The sequence below is a fragment of the Coenobita brevimanus genome, chromosome 50 (assembly GCF_032717465.1).
Source record: "Coenobita brevimanus isolate Jiangsu-jjx chromosome 50, ASM3271746v2, whole genome shotgun sequence".
NCBI lineage: Eukaryota > Metazoa > Arthropoda > Malacostraca > Decapoda > Coenobitidae > Coenobita > Coenobita brevimanus.
In genome coordinates, this window is record NC_137003.1 from 55,167,986 (window position 1) to 55,185,293 (window position 17,308).

Sequence of the window (17,308 nt, forward strand, 5' to 3'; positions counted from 1 at the left end):
GATGTTACATCAGAAAAGTACGCTGAGATGATTTGACCATGTGGAGTTTATTGTTCACATTATTCCACTCAGGGGAAGGCAACTGATTAATTAATAGAGTGACTCCTAGAGATCAAGCAGTGTAGAGGGAGGGCAGCCTTATGACAGAAAACAAGGTGACATGGAGGAAGTTTGTTTGTTTCTACCGATTCTGGAATTGAAGCATCAGGCTGTAGCGAGTTATGTGACTAGGATGCAAGTTCTGTGACTCAGTTCCAGGTCTTATGAAATAAAACAGTGGAATGAAAACTTTTATCTAATAATGCACTATGAACTAAAGCAGCGTAGTACTACTGTGCTGTGCCCTATTGCTCTTGATGGAACACTCAAGGATTGGATGATAGGTAGATAAAATAGATTTTCCTCATGGAATGCTGTGCACTTTACTTAATATTCAGTTTAAGAGAGACCCCTCAAAGTGATAGAAGCTTTCACCATTAACCACTGCAGTATTTTTTTTCTTTTTTCACCTTTTGCTTGATACTGTACATTGATTTTATTCACTATGTCGGCAGTTTTGCGTAGTGAAGGGGTTTAAATAGTTTTGATTTATGCATGGCCAGGCTACAGGTGGTCAGAGTGGTTTCATATCTTGGCATATGACAGGAGTGACGGTTCATCTAAAGTGGCGTGATGGTGAGGTGCAGCTACAAAGTGACAGTGGAGCCGGTGCTCTTCCTCTTCATGTTTTCTACATTTATGCTCTTACCAGCATTACAGGACCTTATATATGTCAAGGTAATGCTTCTCTTTTTCATTAGCGGTCTCGCTGCAAGTTTCAGTGAAATGAAACAGTAGCTGTGTGAGGAAGGATTTTGTGTTGCGGAAAATGGGGTTACCATTGAGTTAATTTTGCATCATATTCATTTTGTCAAGGCCAGACTGCACAGCATGTTACTTTAGGTAATAAATAGATAGACTCTGCAGAGTTAGTTGTACCCATTATAGTCATTCCCCACATTTACATTGGTAATGTGTTAATTTGGCTCCCCACTTAGCCTATGCACAAAATATACAACTTGGTCCCTTTAACCCATTACCTATATCGGTTATATTAATGATTTTTTGTTAATATAGAGCCTTACCCCCATTTTCATATTATAAACCATATATATCCCCAGCATGCTTGCTGATGCACTCTCTAAAGACAAACAGTACTCCCATATTATTGATGGGATTTTATTCAGTGGTTTCATCTACAGATAGATATATTTTTTCCCTGCCTGAAATTATTTGTGTGTTATTTCCAAGGCTAGCACAGGCAGTGTCTTCTCACCAACTCACCAATCACCTGCTTTCAGCTCTACCCATTTCCACCCATGCATCTCACTTACACTTTTAATGTACATGTAACAAAATAGTCTTAGTGTCTGTAGTTTGTTCTGTGGAATATAATAACTTGTTTATATGAATATGCACCAGTCAGTGCCAGCTTGTCTTCTTTCTTACCATACATATATAGCTATACTGTTTTTACTCTAATATGGCCTAGATTTTCATCCTTTTAGAGTTTATTTCACGTAGCTTAGTGGCAGGCAAAGACAGTACTGTACTGTGGTCTACATTGTTTTCATAGCACCTTATCATGACTAGCATCATTCTGACATTGATTTATTGTTACATCTCTGCATATAACATGGAGAGAGGACATTTTTAGGTCAAGTTAGAGAAAAAAAGGTACAATCAACTGCTTTTGGCTCTACTCATTTCCATCTGACTTACGCATCTCACTTTCACTTTTAGTTAATACCAAAATATTCTTAGTGTCTGTAGCTCCTATGAAAAATAATAAAATGTTTACATTAATGTGCACCTTGCATCTGTGCACATGTATAAGTAGTTGACTGTGCCCAGTTTTACTCATTTCCATCAGACTTATGCATCTTTTCATCACTGTTAATAAATAATAAAATAATTCTTAGTCTTTGTAGCTCCTTCTGTGAAAAACGATAAATTCTTTACCTAAATACAGTATGCACCAGGCAGTACCAGTCTGTCTCCATTGTTACCGTTCGTATGTAGCTGGGTGCCTGCTTTTGGCTCTACTCATTTCCATCTGTGTATCTTTCTCACCTTTATCAGATAACACTATTCTTAGTGCCTGTACCTGAACAAGTATTCAGTGTGAATGATACAGGCCTATGGGGGAATGTTATGTATGTGGGTCCTTCAAAACGTTCTCAACCTCACCAGGAATAAGATTGTTCCTGTAGAAATTTCACAACATGGTATCCCCTAAGTTCAGTGTACTTGGTCCACTGATGTTGAAGGTTAATATTCTGTCACGGAAGAAGGTCACATCTTGAGCCTCGAAATATGCCTCATCAACATGGATGACTTCATCATCACTCTGAAAATGGTGACCACAGAGGTAGGATTTCAGTTTGGGGAACAGTTAGAAGTCAGATGGTGTCAGGTCAAGTGCGTGAGGAGCATGAGTTAACAGTTCAAAGCCACAGTTGACTTCAAGAGCCACTACCACCTGTGGCGTGTGGACAGGAACATTGTCCTGGAGCAACAGCATGTCCGCTCCCAGCTTTCTTTCCATTTCTCTATGATTGCTTCATTCAGCTGTCACAATTCTGATGCAAAATAGGCCCCATTGATCGTTTGACCCTTTTGCAAGTAGTCAGTCATGAGAATTCTCTTAGTGTCCCAAAACACTGAGGCCATCACCTTGTCAACAGATACCACTTTTTAAAAATTTTTTGGAGGTGGAGAACATTGGCTTTTCCATTCCTTGCATTGATTATTTGATTCAGGTTCAAAGTGGCAAACCCATTTCTCATCCTGGGCCACAAATCTCGAAGAAATTGGCTGGACCAGCCTGGAAAAGAGACAAAAGTGTCCTTGAAGTTTCAGATCTGGTCAGCATCTGGTCTTGCAGATATCTTACCCATATCCAAGATGTCAGTCAGAACAGTGTGCACTGCACCAACATTGATGCTCATGATGTTGGCTGTCTGTTGCACAAACGTCCATCATTCAAGACCATGTGGTGACTGGCCTCCACTTGATCATCTGTGGTCGATGATTCTGGGTGTCCTGACCATGAGTCATGTTCAGTGATTTCCCTTTCCTGCTTGAAATCATCAGCCCACTTCTTTATGGTGGAATAGCAAGGAGAGTCACCAGAATTGATGACCATGTCTTTATGGATTTCCTTAGGGGTCATAACCCCCCCCTTTTTTTTTTTTCCCTCAGAAATTAGATCACAGCACAGGCTTCTTTCTTGTCCATTTTTGGGTTTTGCTCTGACCAGCTGAATTTCAAAGGGCCTCACCTGCAAACAAATAAAGACAAAGTCATATAAGGCTTTGTAGTATACAGTCATACCCAAAAATTGTGGTTATTCCTCTTGTTTCTGGGTGAGGCAGGGATCTTTTTGAAGGACCTACATATGAAGGAAGTGCATATTTAATAGTTATTAATCAAGTTAACATATGAGTCATCATGTAAGAATTATATAATGATTACCGGTACGGTACATGAAGGTAAATATCAGAAAATCGGTATCAGCAAGATTTCTATATCAAGAGCATCTTAGGAACGTTACGCTCATCGTTAATGAGGGAGACCTGGACCTTCTTTTGAAAGGTAAAGTGGACATAAAAGGGTGACATTAGAGATCTTAAAGCAACAAGTTGTGGCACATAACCTTGACAGATGGTGACTGGCTTGGTGTTAAGGGGAATAGCTGAAGCTGAGGAGTTGGGGCTGAGGCTGACCTCCAACTCCTCTACACCATAATGCACATGGGATAACACACCCAACCCACCTCAGTAACACTAGAGCAGGGATTGCACAAAATATACATGGTGAAGCTGGGTGACACAAGTTCCATGTACAGTACCACATAATGCAAGACTTGAGGTTAGCTAATGGCATTGTGGATTGTGAATGAGGCTAATTTACCATGACGCCATAGCCTTTTTCCACTGGGCTTAGCTCGTGCAGGCGGGACCAGTAAAATTGGTCCATATTGAGGCTGCCTTGTATAAGAGAAAAGGATATGTTGTGAACACATAGAAGGGGCGATGGCCATATAATATAATGTTAACTAAAAATTGCAGTCGAGACATTACAACAGTGCTTCTTAAACTGGTGTGTGGTTCATCCAGGAGTGAGCAAAATAATGATGGGGATGAATGAAAGGAGAGGGGTGAAGCTCTTATTGCTTTTTAATGGCAGTGGAGCTGGAAATTTCATTATGTTGATTCAGTAATGCAGGTTGCTTTGGAGAGGGAAACCGAACCTTACTTTTGAAAAGCTTGTCACAGAAGTGCAGGAAAATCATAGTCATTGACGATCTAAAATGTGCATATAAATGTAAAAGAATTTGCATGTCATTTACGATGTGTGGTAAACATACACAATAAGAAAACATTTTTTTTAAAGACTCTAAGTCTTAAGACTTGTTATGAAGACCAGACGAAAAAAAAGAACTTTGTTGTGCGTTAAAAATTTTTTGCCATTCGTAGTTTTCTTTGTGTATTTTTAGGATGACTAAAAACTTGTATAAACCAAAACTTAAAGAAATGAGTTAATATACACTTTCTTTTTTGTTTGTGCTCCTGAGAGAAAATGGAGCATACATAAATTTGCACACAAGGGAAGGCAAGACAAAAATGACCAAAAACATAAGGAAATAATTAAATATCTTGATAAAGAATCAAGGGTGAATGACACCGAAATAGTTTAAGAAGCACTGCATTACAGTATATCAGAGAAAATATTCCTCTTTAATTGTAAATTATTTTTGCCTGAATTTATTTCAGAACTTTCATGTGTTTATGCACATCTTTTTTCAAAGTAGCTTTTGTATATATTTTCTTGTCCTCAGGTGTGCCTTGAAAAGTATGGCATGGCAGTGTGTGATAACCTTTATGCCCCAGAGAACAGTGCAGCCCTCGACTTCACCCAGACAAATGCCTCACATTGGGTTCTTGCCTCTACCCTCACTCTGGCTCTGCCCTCAATACTCATAGCACAGTTCCTCGGCTCCTGGAGTGACACCTATGGCCGCAAGATACCCATGTTACTACCTCCTGTTGGTAAGTTGTTTTTGAAATGTATTTGGTTGTGGACATGCAGAAAGTTGGTGGGCAGAGGCAACTGGGTTCCAGAGGCTAGCCTGAGTAAATGCTGTGGTTGGATTTTTAATTTTTTTTCTCCAGTCTTTTCCTACTGCAGTGTAATAAATGCTTTATCGCGGTGCTGGGTATTGCATGCATCCCAAATATAGTGTCTAATTGAAACATCATCTTACATTGACCCTTGCAGGCTTGTGTTCTCAAGTGCACTTGTCTGCTGCCTTTGTAACCACTACTATAGGTTTCAGTGTTGGAAAGCCATCCTGCACCTGATCCATGTAGGCTTGCATTCTTGCTTGCACTTGCATGCTGTCTTTGTTGCCACTTCTGCAAGTTTCAGTGATGAAAACCTTCCTGCATCTACCTGTGTCCTCCCACCTCTGATGTGTCCACAGTCTTGAACTTAGAGTGATGTCTATAAATTGCTTGGAAGTTGCTCCCCCCCCCCCTTTTTTTTTTTTTTTTTTAGTTCCCTTCAGTGCTGCCATTTAGTAGGTTATCATCTTCCATCTTGGGAAAAAAATGAAAGTCAATGACAGGTGGAATGCCATGGTGCAGTCCTCCAGGGAGTCGGGAAAATTCCAAAATATTCTCCTGAGGTCCTGTGTAGGAGTTAATTGTGTATGGTAATAAATGTAAATAAAGTATAATATGCTTTTGCGTATTTTTATTCATCACTGTAATTGACATGTGACTCAGTGTGTGTGAATTATGTGGCTTAACTGTTGAGGAGAGGGTGGCCATTCTAGGCCATTCCTGCCTGTACCATGGCAGAGTACAGTGCCTTACCTGAGACGTTGTTTATGAAGCCGTGCCTGGATGATCTACGAGCTGTTGCACACTACATCTTGGTAGGTCCATTGGCTGTTGACCTTTATTGTCCAATACATACAACATCTGATATTTCCATATGATAATACATTGGTTTACTGTGTACACATTTTCTCTGCATCGTTTGGTCATGGCATATTTTCTGCTTTAAATGTTTAGAGGTAACTAACAGTCCCAGTACATGGACAATCCCAGTTGCATGATTACCATGAATTAATATCCACACCACCTGTTGGAATAGCTTAATATACTGTACCATGTATGTCATACTAAGGCTTCACGAGCACTTACGGTAGGTAAAAATAGCAATATTTTTGTTTCTTATGCACACCAGCCTAACTTTCCCAGCATGTGTATGCCACAGTTGCTTATTATGTTATTAACATAGTGTATCAAACCACTTCCAACAGCACAGTAATCACAGGATATTCATTGGGTCATTGTCATTAATCTTAGTAAACAGCACGAGAAGAAACCAGTTTATTTTTATACTCGTATCAGTTTTCATTATTACATGACATTTAGAAATGGTAATGTCTCATTCCAGCAAATTTAAGAAAAAAATAATAATGTGGTGTTACTTATCTATTCATTATGATACACTACTATACGAGTATCTATCTATCTATAGCCAGGTGCCACGATCCCATAAGGGGTGACCATTTGTCTTTGAGTTACTTGTTTTATGGGGAGGGGCACAAACCCTCCACCAACCCACTTGTTGACATGTAGGGAGCACATATGGGTTGGTTATATGGTTACCATCCAGTGTTGTAAATGGTTTCCTGGCTTATGGGAAGCCATTAGGCTTGTCACTCTATGTAAAGCCACCTGAAAAGGAAAGAAGAGTAAAAAAAAGTTACAGGAAAGATGGGAGAAATTGGAAGAGAGGAGAACAGACAGAAAAAAATGAAAAAGGTGGAGGAAGAAGTAGGCAGCACTAGATCAAGTGAGTGGGTGATGGTCACCACCAGTTACCACCAATAATAATATTCCTACGTCAGCAGACGTCACAGAAGAATGTACAGAATGTGATGTCATAACACACGACAGAAAAATAGCAGCCCTGGGACTCTCACTCTCTCTTCACCCCTTACGTCTCACCAAGGTCTAGCTATGTTATTGTGGTGTGTGTTTTTTTGTTTGTAAGTATTGAGAGAGGTCAGTGACCCTCATCCATGCTGTGACAACAACATTGGTGTTGGGGGTGGAGGGAGAGTGCTTGGGAGACATGCAGCAGCATCAAATCAGTATGCAGCCTAACTTCTGTTACTGTTGAGCTGTTAATGTTCCTTAATTGTCACATGTTGCTATAGTGATTAGATGATGGTGGGTGTCACTCAGGTCGTTTATGTGGAGTAGGATGGGCAAATGGGGTAAAAGTGAGATGTTTGGAAAGTGGCCAGAATAAGTTGTGTAAGTATGCATGTAAACATCCTGTTTGAGTAACACAGTTTTTATTACTGTGGCCCATGTCAGGTCTATAATTATATTACCACATTATTCGAGACTTGAGTGTAGTGACAAAGTTCAAAGGCCATCTTGGAACAAACAGATGGTTGTAAGTGTACATGTTGGCAGTTGTACATCAACTAGTGAGGTTTCATATATACAGTAATTGTAATGATTGTATAAGCGAAAATGCAAGCATATATTGAAAAATGTCTTAAATTCTTCTTGATCATACAAATGAATTATTGTATACAGAATGATAGAGGAACCATAACTGAATTAAGCCAGTCTTCAGGTATTTTCCCTGTATCTCATGCCAGGCTGCACAAACAGTGAATCATGTTAACTCATATCACTACCATGCTTAAATATTACTTCGTCTCTCAGTATGTCAGAGTTGGAGCTTTTGGACCATTCTGTTTGAGTGGAGTATAATGGCAATAATGCTTCTTGCCCCCAGGTGGCCTGTTGTCCAGCGTGGTGTATGTTGTGATGGCAGGGCAGCTCCACCAGACCCATGTGGCGCTGGTTATACTGGCATCCCTCATTGCTGGACTCTGTGGTGGATTCTCATCATGCATCTTGACCTGTATGAGTTATGTGGCACAGGTCAGGAGTATCCCCATCAGTTTGAAAGTATCCTCCTCCTCCTCCTCCTCCTCAAATTATGTAGCCTAATGAATCGCAGGTTAAGGGGTGACCTTATTGAAGTGTTCAGAATCATGAAGGAATATGACAGTTTAGACATGAATAAGTAAATATAGGGAGGAGGCTGTAGCACCAGCCAATCAGGGTGGTACTCCTGAGGGGAATGGGAATGCTGTTGCTTGATTTTATTCAGTATAGAATGCTCTCACTGCCACATGATTTTATTCAAGGGTGGGGGAAAAGACAAACCCCCTCATAGCAAAGGTCTTAAGTATAATGTAAGTTAATTTAATTGCTCTTTGCCTCATTTGATGTTGTATAACTTCACTGTACCTCCCCTCTCAGGCCAGCAGCAGTGAGAGCCGGACCATGCGTGTAGGGGTGCTGGAGGGGATGTCATACTTAGGAGGCACACTGGGACCAGTGCTGGGTGGATGGATTACAAAGAGTGGGGGTCGAGCTGCCACTTTTGCTGTTATTCTGTCATGCCATGCTGCTATAGTTATGTTTATTATCATCTTTGTGCGCAACATTCCCCCACGGTAAGTTTGATGCATCATTGGACTCTACAGTACTTGCAAATTATTCTGAACTAACATAAATCATCATCATCAGGTCCTCCTTTCCCATCCTGGGGCAGGATGAGGAGTAGCAACATCCAGACAGCCCAAATTTGCCCAATCCAATGGGCCACGCTTCCATTCACTCACCATTCAAGCCCCTGGAATCCTGGCTCAATCTGATACACCAAAAACATTTAACAAGTACTGTAGCTTCACATAAATGTATCCAATAGAGTCAGTCCAGATGCTGTCATGTAAAAAAGGGGTGCCAAATCCCTAATCATGGGCTTCTCCTCACAATATTCATCCAGCCAACTCGATCTCTTGTCAGTCTCCTAACCTCACCAACTTCCAAAGTTCTCTTCCGCACACACTTATCCAACATATCGCTCTACCTTCTCCTTGGCCTACCTCGTCTTCCCCCTCCTTCAGATTCACTAAGATATACCTTTCTCACCACGCTATTGTTATCCATTCCCTCCACATGACCATACCATCTCAATACACTTTCTTCGATTCTGGTATCCACAGACTTCCTCACTCCATATATGTCATGAATCACATTATTTCATATCCTGTCCACTCTCTGTACTCCACATACATTCCTCAGCAGTCCCATCTCCACTGCTCTTGCTCTTGACTTTTCATTTTCATGCCACACCATAGTCTCACATACATATATTAAAGTTGGCACTAACGCTCCTTCATGTAAGCCTTGTGCAGCTGGAACACTCAAGCCTCTGTTTCTTATCAAGGCCTTCATTGAACCAGATACTTTCCTTCTGTGTGTCACTCTGCTTTCCACTTCTTTTGCACATTTTCCTCTCTTTTCTATCACTGTACTCACTTATTTGAACTCTCTCACCATGTTTATCTCTCTCCATTCACTGTAACATCACACTGGAAGTCACTTGCACTCTCAGTCACCATCACTTTACTCTTTTCTGCATTTACTCTCAAGGCACGACACTCACAGACATCAGCAAAACTCTGCATTAGTCTACCAAGCTCTTGTCTGGTATTTGCAAGTAGCACTGCATCATCAGCATAGAACAAATTTGAGCTATTCCATCCATCACCATTCATTACCACATAGTGGAGACTGCTGTGATGTCCCTCTTGACTGGGTGGAGATGAGCAAATGTGTCATCCTTCCAAGAACCAAACCTCAACACTTTTCCTCATGCCTTGCTGTGGCAAGGCATTGTCAGCTGCAAGGGTTGGCCCCACAGGGGTGGTTGCATGCCAGTTGTTGATGGGTCTACTTGGCCAGACAGATTGAAGTTGATCAACTACAGCAACAACTCTGAGGATACATTTTTCAGTGTGTTCTTGCCATCTCCATGCAATTTTATTAAGCTCTGAAGGGTCTTTTTAAACTGTAGAAGCTATATGTAGCCTTTGCTGCCTTCTTTCACTACAAAATATCTTGCTTAAAGCTAAATAGAATCATCTGGGAATGACTTCATTCAAATAAGAAATACATCTTGAGACAGAAGGAGTTACCAATGTAGTGCAGGCATGTTTCCATCAACCCATTCCTCAGACACCCACCAGCCTCGTCATGGATACAGAGTGGTTGGCGGTTCAAGCACCTTCGTGAGAGTATGGCCACAGTGGTGAAAGCCAGGCAGGAAGGACGCCGATTCTGTCTCATCTTACTCCTTGCTGCTGTTGTTGTCATCATGATTTGCACTGCTGGTGGGTGCTGTATGCTTAAGTGCATTTTTTCGGGCCTGGTGGTCTAGGTGTTTCATAAGAAATTTAAATTAGAACTTGGATATGATTACATTGATGGATAGGGGGCCACAGGTGTATTGTTGAATTATCATACGTGACCTCCAATGATCCCTGTTTAATATTATATGTGGCATCTGTGACCTTCATTAGTCCATGCCAGAAAATTGGTGGTGTACCTGTATTATAATAGGTAACACAAGATGTATAGAGGTATGGGATTGTTAACTTTTACCTCTATCTTATTAGGTAAGGGATATGGCAATTCCAACATGCAGCACCTGTATAGCAAGCAGTCTTTTGTCTCCTATGGTGCAGTATATGGACAGATTCTGTGTGGATTCATTTCTCCTTTGACTTGTGTCTTGATCATCATCCAGACCTTTTTTTCCCAACCTAGGATTGGGTGAGGCTGCTTTGTCCCCAGTAATATAAGAAAGATATGTTCCACATCTCCCAACTCCCCATGAATGTGCACTTGAAATTGATGAGGATGAGGATGTTGATGATCATGATCATGTGTTGTGTTTTATTTGCTTCTTCTGAAAACTTCATTAATAAAAGAACCTGTAGTGGTAACCGTTGATTAATATTCCATTCTTCCTCATACAGGAGAGCTTGACATAGGGTACCTGTATGTGCGAGATAAGCCACTGGAGTGGCCTCCTGAGCGCTACACCCTATACTTCTCCTTCAAGTATGCCCTGGGAGCACTGGCTCTCCTGTTGCTGCTGCCTCTTGCCTCACCATATATCTCAGACACCCTCCTGGCTGGGATTGGCATAGCCAGCAAGATTGCAGGGTTTCTGTTATTAGGATTTGCGTGGAATACTGGCTCTGTGTTTGGGAGTGAGTATTATTACTGTGCTTCTGAATCACAGTATTAATGATGAGTATATCCTATGGGATTGGACATAAATTATGCTGTACAACTACATGTTCCCTGTGTATTATAACTAAAAGAAGGTGGAGCTGGAGACTAGAACTCTTCTTGCTGGTTCTATGCTGTGCTTGCTTAAGGAGTAAGTACAATTTCATCCATCCATCCATCATCCAATCCTACATTGCCCCATGAGGAACATAAGAGCCCAGGGCTAGGCAAGTTGCTCCTGACATTTAAGATGAAAGTGACCAGCTTCACTCATCCATGAGTGGCATTATGTGAGCAGTAAACCTCAGCCACCCCTTGGATATAAACCTTCACTGGCTCAATCCGATTGGAGTGTCATAATTACCCACTAAACCGCCAGGCGCTAAAATTTGGTTATATGGTTACCACCCAGAATAGTAAATGGTTTCCTGGTGTACAGGAAACCATTTGGCTTGTCACTCAGTGTAGAGTCATCCACAGGCAGAAGGAAGAGGAAAGAATGAAGGACAGAAGAGGGAGTGTAAAGTCACTCATAGGCAGAAGGACGAGGAAAGAATGAAACAAAGAAAGACAGAAGGGGATGGAAGGAAAGAAGGATGGAGGAGAAGAAAGGACACACCCGAGAGCAGCATTACATCGAGTGAGTGGATGGTGGGTGCCTCCACCTACCACTATTATTATTATTATTATTATTATTTCACTCTCATCTTAAATGCTGGGATCAACTGCTTAGCCCCGGGCTCCTACGCTCCTCGTGGGGCAATGTAGGATTGGATGATGGATGGATGGATGGATTATTATTATTACCTTCCTCACCCTGCTCTAGGGTGGGAAAGGAGGTCCAGATGATGGTGATGATGATGATGATTTTGTGTAGTGATATAAGGCAGTTATGAAGATCCCCTATAATGTTGCTGAAGAAAGAACTTTGTTGTTAGATATGAGTCATCAGTTAATTTGAAGGATGCAGCTACTGTAGCTTACCATCCTGAATTTTTGTGTGTGTGTGTGTGTGTGTGTGTGTGTGTGTGTGTGTGTGTGTGACAAAGTTGTCTATTAGAATTACATTGTTACCAGTAAAGCTGAGTTGACAGTTCCCCCTTGTGTACAGTACACTACCAGCTGCAGTGAAAAAGTGGTAGTGTTTTGGAGAATATCCCTAATGTCCTGTATAATTAGGACCACCTGTACAATAACTGTGGTGCCTGACTACTTTCTGATGTCTCACTCTCCTTCACAGGTGCTGTTTTGTCGCTGCTTAGTAATTGGCCAGTGTCAGTTATCCGAGCAGCCATGTCCAAGATAGTGGAGCCTGAAGAACAAGGTGCTGTACTAAGAGACGTACTGTATAGGATGCCTTTTAAATAGCGCTTCACTAGAAACTTATGTGGCAGTATTATAAGCGTTAAGAGGATGGCTCAGTCAATAATTATGGGTCTTAATGTGGCATGTGGAGTAGGAAATGAAGCAGTGCAGGATAGACATTACTAATGCTACCTGAGCTGTCATCACAGCATATGAAAAATCATCCAGCAGATTGAAAGGATTTTAATGCTTTAGAAATTAGGCTTTAATTATTGTGCTGTCAGATAAATTCTTTGTCAGTACGGATGTGAATTAGTTGTTGAATAATATTATGACACAACATTAACGTGAGCTTTTGTTGTGTTATTGCCATACAAAGGATGTTACTCTTTGTATTTTATATATATATATATTTTTTTTAATGCAGTATTGCACTGTGTTAAGTGTGTTTTAATAACAAAAGTGAGTGGTTCATTATCAGTTCTTGTAAGGAGACAAGAATGTATGATGTACTCTTAGTTGTTTAGTACTGTATTTAAATAAATGGGGTTATGAGAGGTTTAAACTCAACTTGTGGAATGGAGTGAGGATGGTATTAAGTACCTAAGGATTTATGATCTCAGATCATGTTGAACAGGATCTGTTTTAAGAAAGTCTGAGTGGCCTAATTTAAAGTAAATGTCGATAAGAGTGAAGTGATAGTTGCTGAGAGGGAGAAGGGAACTCTTAATGTGATTAGTTGTTGAATGAGGAGAATTTTGAATTGGTGAATGAGTTTACATACTTCACTGTAGTAATAGAAAAGAGAGGTAAATATACTGTACATAGGAAGGGGAAAGTATAGTGACACAGGGAAAAAAAAAATCGCTGGTGCTTTGAAGGCCTTTGATTGTGAACAGAGGTCTATGTATAGAGGTTGCTGGAGGATTTTATTGTTGTGAACAAGGCATTGTGCTGATGTCATAGCCCACCATCTTCCTTTTGGGGGATGAGGAGGGAGCTGAGGGAAGGTTTATTTTGCTGGGAAGCTTTGTTGTCCAAGTATATCAGTGTTACCACATGAAGGCTTCCCTCATGAGCACAAAATACTACTCACAGACAATAGGCTATGGCCTCATTATATTTTTGCCCCTCACACCACAACACCTTTCACCTCATGCACCTCACTCTGACAACACAGACAGTCCTTCAACAAAAAATAATCTTGGAGCATTTGGCTAAAATAGCTGGTTTCCTGCAGTCCAAGAGGTTCCTGTCCAGATAAGTCTGGGGTGATACCACCACCACCAGCATCAACAACAAGGACAGGAGGATTGTATCAAGATGTATTAATACTCAGATTAATATATGGATATAATTTTTTTCTTTTTATATGAGAATGAGAAGTCAATGAGTGGGACTTTTGGAGAATGTGTGGAGTGGATAGGATAAGAAATATGAGATTCACAATAGATGTGGAGGAAGGGAGTCTTTTGATAGCTGGGCAGAAGGGAGGGTACTTACTGTAGATGCTGTGGCCATACAGAGACAGTGGATGTAGATAAGGTGGTAAGAATGGTGTAATTGAATGACTTTGAAGGTGAAAGATGTGGTAGGTCAAGATGGTGGTGGTTAAATATGTTGAGGAAATGTATGGAGTGGAAGTTACTGAAGATGGGAAATTGACCCATCCCATCACAACCATCAACTGTGACTGCATCACCATCACCCACTCCATTACCCTTACTGTCATTTACACTATCATCATCATGAGCCTCATCCTCAGGTAAGCTGTTTGCATGTGTGGCCCTCCTGGAGAACGTCAGCACTCTTACAGCCTCATCACTCTTCAACACCATCTACCCAGCCACCCGCACTTTGCCCATCCACGGCCTCATCTTTGTCCTCGCATCTCTCATGTTGATCATCCCTCTCATCCTCCTGGGGTGAGTTTTTTTTTTTTTTTTTTTTTTTTTTTTTTTTTTTTACAGCAAGTTGGAGTACAGCAGTTGGTAGTGGGTTTGGGTATTTTGGGATAAGCGTGGGAAAAAGAAAATGGTGCTGTCCAACAGGCAGGGAAGCTGCAGGAGAATCCCCATGCATTGAGTGTGCAATTGTATATTTTCTCAATAAATTATCATTGTTACAGGTTTTAAAAGCTGCAGTAGTGCAAACAAAAATTAAAAGAAAAAAAACTACCTCCATGTAAAAATAAAAAACTATATGTCCAGTACCCCACCAAAGTTTGGTAGCACAGTATTTTCTGGTCATTTTGTCATATTGAGACATCAGAATACACATAGGAATATCCATATTAATGCTAAACACCAAGAAAACAATGCACAAACAAAAATCTGCAATATAACAGAAGTCTGTTGGAAAATCAGTTATCTTTCTGTGACACCAGTGATAGATGCTCCCAGGACACACACACACAAAAATCCACGGCCAGATATGCCACCGGAAATCAGTTATATTGGTATAAATGGTATACCATCATTTTTGTTGGTGCTTATACTATAAGCCAATAAAAACACAGAAAACTGACGTGTAAAATAACAAAACTGCAATGAAAACTGATGTGTAAAATAACTGCAGTGAGAATTAATGTTGTGCAGTGAGAGTAAATGTTGTTGAAGAGTAAAATTTACCTTCACATAACTTCCCACCGTCCTAGTGCAAAATTTTGCCTGCATCTTGCAAGATTTAAGCATATGTCAAAATGTACAATTTCATGACCTTTCTCGTGGATTTCACGGAATTTTGATACAGCCAATAATATTCAGATACATTGCCAAAACCTTTAAAAACTCACGAGTCAGTGCTCTCAGCACGGAGGAGGGGAGGGAGTGAGAGGGGAGCCAGAAGGCAGGGCTAGCAAGGCAGGGAGCATGGGAGGGAATGGAGGAGGGACAAGAGGAGGGGAGAAGTGAGGCTGTGGGCAGAATTTTCACCCTGCTGTCGCTTGGTGAACGGGTGCTTTCACCTGACTTGTGGCTTGCGGTCTGTGATACACACAGTGGCAGTTGGGAAAGATCAATCCTGGTGGCTGTGCAACTTTGGACATTTGGTGGGGATGCTTTTAGATGTTTTGAGATGCTTTTGGGTTACGGTGAGTATTACTCGGGTGCTGGAGGTTCGTAGGAAGTGAACAGGACAGCTCGCAACTTTGACCATTAAGTACAGGGGCGGACGGACATTTTAGCTCAAGTTGTGGGTTACACCCCATTTCCCACACAAGGCTAGAGTGCAGCGGCCACGATCCTGATTATTTGAACATGTAGACTGGCCAGCCAAAGTTCTCGGGGACTTTTATGACTGGATAATTGCAAGTAAATTCAGATAATGGTTTAATAGAGCTGAGGTCCAGAATCCGGATAATGAACAGGTCCGGATACTGCACATCTGGATAAATGAGGGATTAATGTATACAATTATGAAAGATAATCCCTCTCATGAAATTTTCATCATTTATTAATGGGAGCTTTCCTGCATTTTGTCCTAATGTGGTATGATGATGTCATGCCATGGAGCACAGGAGATTGAAGTTTGATAACATCACAAGCAGACAAATTTTTTGATTGGCCACTGCACCTCTCCTTGCCAGTGCATGTTCTCACTGGCTGCAGCTGCTCTCCCGGGACTTTTTGGAATAACAGATTCCCCTCCCCCCCCACACACACAAAAAAAGAAAGAATATCCAATTTCTTAAATTTTCTGTACAAAACTACTTTTTTATTTATTTATTTATTTTTTAATGAATATTATGAGTGTTTGCTGTATTAAAGGCAGTTAGTGCTAAAGAAACAGTTTGGATGCGAGGACACTGTATATGATATTATCTCTTCATTGACTATTTTACTTGTTCAGTTCCTCATCTCAGTTAATTTCATATCTCCTATCTCCTTAAACTATGCTTAACATACAGTATGTGTAGGACAAAGTAATTTTTTTATGAAAGTCATTGTAAAGTTTTATGACAGTTTTTTCTTGGGTGTGTTTTGCAATGACACATCTGAGGCCATCATCAACAAAAATATACCACCTAGATATGACGTATGATATCCTGATGACACAAAACCAACTTTAGTAATACAATAATTGTAATTTGATGCTAAACTGTTTGCAGTACAGTATATGTATCATTCGGTATGTTTCATTCATATCAGTGAGTGTGAAGAGTAATTTCATTGGAGTTGGCTATGACAGATTATAAACTTTAACTTCTTTACATATTTATGAAATTTTCACTTGATTTTATTTTTCTTTTGCATTCATTTGTGTGTTCTTGTAAACAGTGTGGTGCACAAGTTCCTCAGACGCTTTGACTGCTATGAGACAGTTGGTGATGAGGCAAAGGAATTGGATAACTCAGATGAGGAGAGACGGAGTCAGGGGAGAGGTGATGACAGAGAGAGGGAGGGAGGGAGAGGAAGACTGGAAGAGGATGAAGAAGAGGAAGAAAACCCCCCCTGGGTGCAAGAGAATAGCCCCAGCCCTGGAGGTGACCTTGCTGAGGGTAATGGATAAAATGTAGATCAGAAGGTAGGATATTAACCTGTTCAACCCAAGAACATCATTTTTACTTTATTCTTGCTACCTCTTGATGACAGTGCACCTTAGAAAAGGTTTCATGTGCTGAATGGGTTAATGAAAATATTATCTACCCCCCCACCTAGATCATAATGTCTCTCCCAAAGTGAATACAGTCATCTAAAGGTAGCAACAGTAAAATGAAAATTCCATCATTGGAGTGAAGTAGCTTTGGGAAAACAGGTGTAGAAAGGAAG

The 17,308-nt window shown here is 40.7% G+C and overlaps 1 protein-coding gene across 1 annotated transcript; it reads left to right on the forward strand.

Annotated features, from left to right (window-relative positions):
* Positions 1 to 491: 491 nt before the first annotated feature.
* On the forward strand, positions 492 to 17,048 carry LOC145399801 (proton-coupled folate transporter-like). Its single transcript, XM_080272350.1, has 9 exons — positions 492 to 777; positions 4,883 to 5,093; positions 7,876 to 8,024; positions 8,409 to 8,605; positions 10,173 to 10,327; positions 10,976 to 11,212; positions 12,475 to 12,558; positions 14,305 to 14,464; positions 16,817 to 17,048. Exons 1-9 carry the CDS (start codon positions 673 to 675, stop codon positions 17,046 to 17,048), a joined length of 1,530 nt encoding a protein of 509 aa, XP_080128476.1. The 5' UTR covers positions 492 to 672.
* The last annotated feature ends 260 nt before the right edge of the window (positions 17,049 to 17,308 follow it).